This window comes from Medicago sativa, chromosome 1, assembly GCF_051527215.1.
Source record: "Medicago sativa cultivar Bolivia chromosome 1, Bolivia_mono, whole genome shotgun sequence".
NCBI lineage: Eukaryota > Viridiplantae > Streptophyta > Magnoliopsida > Fabales > Fabaceae > Medicago > Medicago sativa.
This window is the reverse complement of record NC_140749.1, coordinates 68,326,745-68,333,582: the sequence shown is the minus strand read 5'-3', so window position 1 is coordinate 68,333,582 and position 6,838 is coordinate 68,326,745. Positions and strand designations below refer to the sequence as shown.

General features: G+C 32.0%; 2 protein-coding genes across 3 annotated transcripts; both read right to left on the bottom strand.

Moving 5' to 3' along the window:
- Nucleotides 1–817: 817 nt before the first annotated feature.
- LOC146956701 (uncharacterized) lies at nucleotides 818–1,730 on the bottom strand. Its single transcript, XM_085749627.1, has 2 exons — nucleotides 1,719–1,730; nucleotides 818–1,583 (listed from the first exon to the last, which is right to left on the bottom strand). The coding sequence occupies exons 1-2, from the start codon at nucleotides 1,728–1,730 to the stop codon at nucleotides 819–821; spliced, it is 777 nt and encodes a 258-aa protein (XP_085605753.1). The 3' UTR covers nucleotide 818.
- Nucleotides 1,731–3,083: 1,353 nt separating this feature from the next.
- Nucleotides 3,084–6,239, bottom strand: LOC146956700 (uncharacterized). Of its 2 annotated transcripts, XM_085730697.1 has the most exons (6): nucleotides 5,968–6,236; nucleotides 5,825–5,873; nucleotides 4,933–5,078; nucleotides 4,677–4,814; nucleotides 4,273–4,316; nucleotides 3,084–4,148 (listed from the first exon to the last, which is right to left on the bottom strand). In XM_085730697.1, exons 1-5 carry the CDS (start codon nucleotides 5,998–6,000, stop codon nucleotides 4,284–4,286), a joined length of 399 nt encoding a protein of 132 aa, XP_085586823.1. In that variant the 5' UTR covers nucleotides 6,001–6,236; the 3' UTR covers nucleotides 3,084–4,148; nucleotides 4,273–4,283. The 2 variants fall into 2 exon arrangements, with proteins under 2 accessions (XP_085586823.1, XP_085586818.1); XM_085730692.1 differs by lacking the exon at nucleotides 4,273–4,316 and having other exon boundaries at nucleotides 5,968–6,239.
- Nucleotides 6,240–6,838: the final 599 nt, after the last annotated feature.

The following is a 6,838-nucleotide window of genomic DNA, read 5'->3' as shown; positions in this document are numbered from 1 at the left end:
TTAAATCAGAAAATAAGCATTAAGGTTAAATCAGAAAATAAGCATTAGGATTAAAATAGTAAATCTAAGCAATAGGGTTTAGGTTAAAATTAGGGCTAAAATAATCACTCGGGTTAACTTTTATATATAAGAAGATATGTAAGGAAGCAGATAAGGTTAAATCAGAAAATAAGTATTAGCGTTTAAATAGTAAATCTAAACAATATGGTTTAGGTTAAAATTATGGCTAAAATAATCACTCAGGTTAACTTTTATATATAAGAAGATATATAAGGAAGCAAATAAGGTTAAATCAGAAAATAAGCATTAAGGTTAAATCAGAAAATAAGCATTAGGGTTAAAATAGTAAATCTAAGCAATAGGGTTTAGGTTAAAATTAGGGATAAAATAATCACTCGGGATAACTTCTATATATAAGAAGATATATAAGGAAGCATATAAGGTCAAATCAGAAAATAAGCATTAGGGTTAAAATAGTAAATCTAAGCAATAGGGTTTAGGTTAAAATTAGGGCTAAAATAATCACTCGGGTTAACTTTTATATATACTAGACTTTCGACCCGTGCTTCCGCACGGGTCATACAAAAGAAAAATTATAGCGCAAATGTGAAAGAGATCATTTTACTTGAAACCAAAAAATAGTATAATTCATAAAATAAATCGTCAGAAACCTTTGTAATGCACCATATTAAACAATTTCCACGACATCAACCCTGTTACGGTAACATGACATAGTTTATTGAAAAAAGAAAATCCAACGTCTGTCGACATAAAAATAGTACCAAAATGCAATAAAAACATGACTACAAAACCAAGTGCTACACATTACGGAAAACTTCCTTGTAGACCGCATTTGATGTCACATTAGTATCTTGACCGTCCTCGTCATTGATCAACATCTTTAAACCATCCCTCGAAGTAACCCTCGATACTGCGACGTACAATTGTCCATGTGAAAAAACAGGAGACGGTAGATAGACACCAACATTTTTCAAAGACTGACCCTGACTCTTGTTAATAGTCATTGCAAATGAGACGGACAACGGAAACTGCCTTCGTTTAAACTTGAACGGAATTCTAGTATCAGACGGTTCTAGCGATAACCTTGGAATAAACACCTTTTCACCTATATTAGACCCAGATATTATCTCTGCCTCAAGCACAAATTTACCCATCTTTGTAATAATCAATCTTGTACCGTTACATAAGCCCAAATTTTGATCTATGGTCCTCAATAACATCACAGGTACTCCTACTTTCAATCGAATCCTATGGTTTGGCAATCCGGAGGCAACAATGGTGTTGAGAAATTCAGGCGTGTGGATGTCGTCTAGTGCGTCACCGCCTAGGTTTTTATGATAAGGTGTATCATAACTCAAATAAATTTTCTCCTCACCAGGAATCAAGTCTAACACATAATCATTAACCTGATCAACAATTGTATTCTTTGGTGCCAATATTGCTCTACTTTGAAAATATTCTGATTTACCAATGTTTCCTAACAAATTTGGGTAAGTGCTTTCAACAATAGATGCAATAGGATTACCTGAACTTGGAATAAGCAAGTCGCACGGGATTTCCGACTAAAACATGCACGAATAAGTTATATTGTAATAAAAAAAATGTCGTGAAATAAGTCATATGATAAAAATGTATTAGATTATAGTCTTATCATCTTGACATAAACCTTATGTCAAATTTTTATCAAATTAGTCAACCTTCATCGACATGACTTAGTTAGTATATCCCGTTAAAATTTTTCATTTAAATTACAAATCATTAATTCTTATTTGACAACTTTTTATTGGAGTCCAATAGCAAACAAAACATAAGCACGGTGATAGAAAGAAATTATCTTGAAAAAAGATTGATACCATGATAAGAAAAAGCATGAACAACTTAAATTGCATTGTATTAATAAGAAAATAGTTAACAATTTAAATCCATTGCTACAAAATTTGTTACGATAGAAGCTGACATAGTGAGGAAGAATAGAAGACCAAATATATATATGTGTTACTCAAACATAAAAGAACTATCAGAAGGTATAGGGGTTCTGAAGAATTGAAACATGGTAGAGGAATAAAAAGTAGTGATGCATTAAAATTAGCAATGACAAACTCAGATCAAGTATACACCTTTTTTTAGTCTTGACTGCACATTATCTTCTTGTTATATCAAGCATTTCGTTGCGCTACACCAAGGCAGTAGGATAAAAGCATCGGCCAACATGGCACAACACCATCATTTGTTTTAAAAACTCATGTCACCAACTCAATTAATTTAGTTTTCAAATCAAAAACAAAAATGCTCTGAAATTGCTACACAAAGCCTCTATGCAAGAAGTTTCAAACATTGTAGTTTTGTTTCATCGTAAGACACCGGCTAAAAATCATTGTATATCATATGGTGTCAAATAATATATGCATACAATCTTTGTGGGATAACCTTGGGGTTTATTATATCATAAATTTCCATATATATATGATATATCGTTATTATGCTTTTTGTAAATGGATTTAAGATTTTTGTTTTCTTTCAAAATGATCGATCAATTAAGAATTTTGTTACCAAGGTAAACATAAAAAAAAATTGTGGTCAACAATCAATCCTCCTGTATTTGGCATATCACTAAACAATTACATTTAGCACACATCATGTTCAGATTTTCTCTTCTTAATAGTACATGACTTTTAATTACTCTAAACAATTTTTTTTTTTGGTTACATCTCTAAACAATTACATTCAGCTCACATCATGTTCACATTTCTTTTAATAAAAGATGAATTTTAATTAGTTTTCAAATCAACTTCAACACACCGCTCCATCTAACTTTAGACACCAAAAAACATAAAGATACTAAAGCAAATCAACCTTCTTATGCAAGAAGACACACCAAGGCCACCTCCCTCCACATAATCAATGCAAGCGGCAGACATGAATCAAAAGAAACCATGCTTAAATCAAATGAGAAAAGTTGTTTCACATCAATACATATATTATAATATTTACATGAATCCAAAAATTAAAACACTACCGGCGAAACCTGCTATTGCCACTGTTAGCAAAACCAATTCCAAGCCTTACAAACAGACCATGCTTAAATCAACAAAGATGAGAAATCTTGCTTCACACTCCTACGTTATATTCTAGAATTTACATTACAACGATAGCAACACAAAACCAGCTGAACCTGCTATGGCCAATGACTGAAATATGCTACCACAATATCTTCCCAAAAAGCTATGAGCTTAGTTTACTTATGTCAACAATATGCAATTCAAACAAATTGATATCCATTTCACCAAAAAACACTATAAAATTAGTTTTACATTTAAGTGTCCAAAACTTAATTGATCACTTATAAAAATTACAATCAACAAATAGTTCCAAACTTTTACTCACAAAATAAGCATACTCTTGACAGCAGCAAATAAATTCCTTCAATTGCCATTTACTATGCGTTGATTTTCTTCCATGACATGCTACTCGCAACAACTAATCCACTAAGGTACAAAACTGACTTTGGTAAGGACTACTTGTAGTTTTGAGACTACATAACATTAATATACACATTATAAAGAGACAAAAGGAAACACAGTAGTTATGCAGGAGCACTAAAAGAAACAAAAGGAGATAAGAACCAAGAGAGCATAAGAAACCATTCCAAAGAAAACAAACCAAAGCTAACTACACTGAGGAGCCATAATAGGGATCCTATCTCATTTACTGATAACTACAAAAGGAATCAATTCTTTCAGTTTCATCATATAGACAAATCCTGCTTCTTGTTGTTTGAAATCAATCAGAAATAGAACAAAAAACACAGTATTTATGTAGGAGCACTAAAAGAAACAAAAGGAGATAAGAACCAAGAGAGCATAAGAAACCATTCCAAAGAAAACAAACCAAAGCTAACTACACTGAGGAGCCAAACTATTTTTAAAAAAACATCAGAAGACCAATACAAACATCGAGTTAAAGAAGACTATAAAAATCTATTAGCCAATTAAAACAACCATATGTAGACACTGTCATAGGGCAACAACTCCTATGAATTCTCTAGTACCCACTTGCCTGATAATAGTACGATGTGGGATGTTTTGTGCCTACCATGCTTTTAATTTCATTTGACTCTCAAAATCTAGCTGCAAATCATCAAAAGTTTTCAGTTACATCAATCCACAATATCAAAAGTAAGCAGCAAATAATCTTTTATTTTCTTCACAAATGGCTTAGAAATCACTTCTACATGCTCAAATAATAACTCACCTTTAATTTCCTCATAATAGGGATCCTATCTCATTTGCTGATAACTACAAAAGGAATCAATTTTTTTCAGTTTCTTCCAGTTAGGCAGTGATAGGAGAGGAGAGTTTCTTTCAGCCATAGGTCAAGAATAGGAGAAAGGATTTTTGGGTTGGAAACAAAACAGGAGTAATACGTATAAAGTGTGAGCAACAAAATAGTGGTTCGTTTTTTTTTTCCTTCTAAAAAGTGAATTATAGAGGCGTTTTAAAAAACAGAACAATAGGTTGCCAACACAGTGTTTAAGATATAAATCAAAGAAATATCATGCAATAAACTTCAAGATGTCTCTTTAATGTTTAAGATATAAATCAAAGGAATATCATGCAATAAACTTCAAGATGTCTCTTTAAATTTGCTGCACTCACTTTCACTTCTTCCTCATCGGAAGAGGAGCTGTCATCAGAGTCAGATTCCTCTGAAGTGGTCTCTGGCTGGGCTTTCTTCACATTCCCATTTTTAGTTGGGGTCTTCTTTGAAGGAGCAGGAGCTTTTGCAACAGGTTTCTGAGACCACGTAAAATTAACATGACATAAATCAATAACATAACAATAACAATAACAAACAAATACATGATCAGTACCATTCGAAATGCGTTAAAGCATATGCAGTGAAATATAATACCTCATCCTCAAATTCCTCAGAGGATTCCTCCAAACTACTTTCCTCCTTCTTGACTACCTTCAACGCCTTTTGCTTGGCGGCAACCTCTTCTACCCCTTGCTTCTTTGCACTCACTGCCTTGACTTCTTCCTCAGCCTGCCTCTTGCCTATATCAAAGTGAAAATAGCCCAATAAGAAAACCGACATCAGAACATAAAAAAATAATCAGAGAAAAAAATTCACTTTAAAATCAGTTCAACTAATCAACAACTCTATAACATTGCACAGCATGATCAATATCAGAACATCAAATAATATTGAAGGAGAACCAAGCTTCTAGATTTTGGTTAATTCGGTTCAAGCCTATATAATCAACATCAGAAAATACAACATAATAACATCAGACAAAATTGGGGGAGAACCAAGCTTCATCTTTCCGAGAAATCAGTTTGACCAATCAACATCTATACTAACATTAACACACAACAATACATGTAGAACCTAACTTCATAACATAAAACCCCAGTAAATCGTATAAATGTCTCGATGGACAGAAAAAATAATCGACTCTCAAAACTCATGAATCAAAACTAATGAAATTCAACTAAAACAAAGCAAAAATAATATCTTTAAAAAACCAAGTTTCAAAAATAAATTAAAAAACTCAGAACAAAAAAAAATCATATAGATGACTCTCTGAGCTATAGAAATTAATAACACTTCAAAAGTTAAAACCCATGAATCAAAAACAATAAAATTCAAATTAAACCAAGTAAAAATATCATCTTTAATCAAAACCAACACTTCAAAGCTAAAACCCATGAATCAAATCAAATAAAATTCAAATCAAAAACAGTTAAAAATCATCTTTAAGCTAAAAATCGAATCAGAAAAGTAAAGGGGGTACTGGTACCTTTCTTTCCAGACTTCACTGGAGAAACAACAACAGGAGCAGCATCAACCTACAAACAAATCAAAAGCAAACAAAAAATCAGCAAATTACAACAAACAACAACAAAACCTTAAATTAACAATAGATTGATGAAAAAAGCATGCTTTGGTAGCGGATTTCTTGCTTGATTTAGGCATAATGAACAGAAAGGAAGAATGAGAAATTGGGGGATGCGGCGGAAGCTATTCAAAACCCTGCGGCTGAGAGAGAATTAGGGTTCTGGAAATAGCAGAGAGAGAGTGAGGAATTGTGAGAAGAGACAAATAGTAGTAATAGGAGTAATACGATTTTTAAATTTATCTCTTAATTAAATAGGTTAGGGTAAAACAGGAATTTTAGTCTTTAGGGTTTAGGTTTAATTAGGGCTAAAATAATTAAATTTTTGGTTAGGGTAAATTAGTAATTATAAGCATTAGGGCAACGGTGAAATTAGGGCAACAATGACTGCTTGGGACAACTTTTATATATAGAATAGATATTCATTTTTAATAATTTTTGAAAGGAAAAAAACTTATAGGAATTCATTAGATATAAGGGAAATAACGGTGTTTAACCATGTAATCAGTTTTAAAAAAAACAATGTTATTGGTAATCCGTATGTTATTGGATAAAATTTAAGATAAATTTGTATTATATCAATATACTTTATCAATTTGAGTGAATGGATATATGAGAAGTGATAGTAATCCACATGAATGATGCATATCTTCATGGTCATTCGTCACTGATATAACAAGTGTAAAAAACCCCTTCAAAAATAATAACAAGTCTAGATAAGTTTATATTATATACTCGTTCATCAAGTAAGTGAGTGATGGTTTAGCAAAAATATATACTCGTTTTTAGCAACTTTAAATTTGTATTGTATTAACTAGACTTTTTACCCGTGCGACGCACAGGTCCTATCGACTTTAAAAGACATCAATAAGTGATATATATTAGCCAAACAATCTAGTGGCTAGAAAGTCATGAGAC

Coding starts and splice junctions, on each gene's coding strand:
- LOC146956700 (XM_085730692.1), bottom strand. CDS start 6,000: ATGCCTAAATCAAGCAAGAAATCCGCTACCAAA. Junction 4,815..4,932: donor CTGAGGAATTTGAGGATGAG/GTATTATATTTC, acceptor ACGTGGTCTCAG/AAACCTGTTGCAAAAGCTCC. Junction 4,149..4,676: donor CCGATGAGGAAGAAGTGAAA/GTGAGTGCAGCA, acceptor GATGATTTGCAG/CTAGATTTTGAGAGTCAAAT.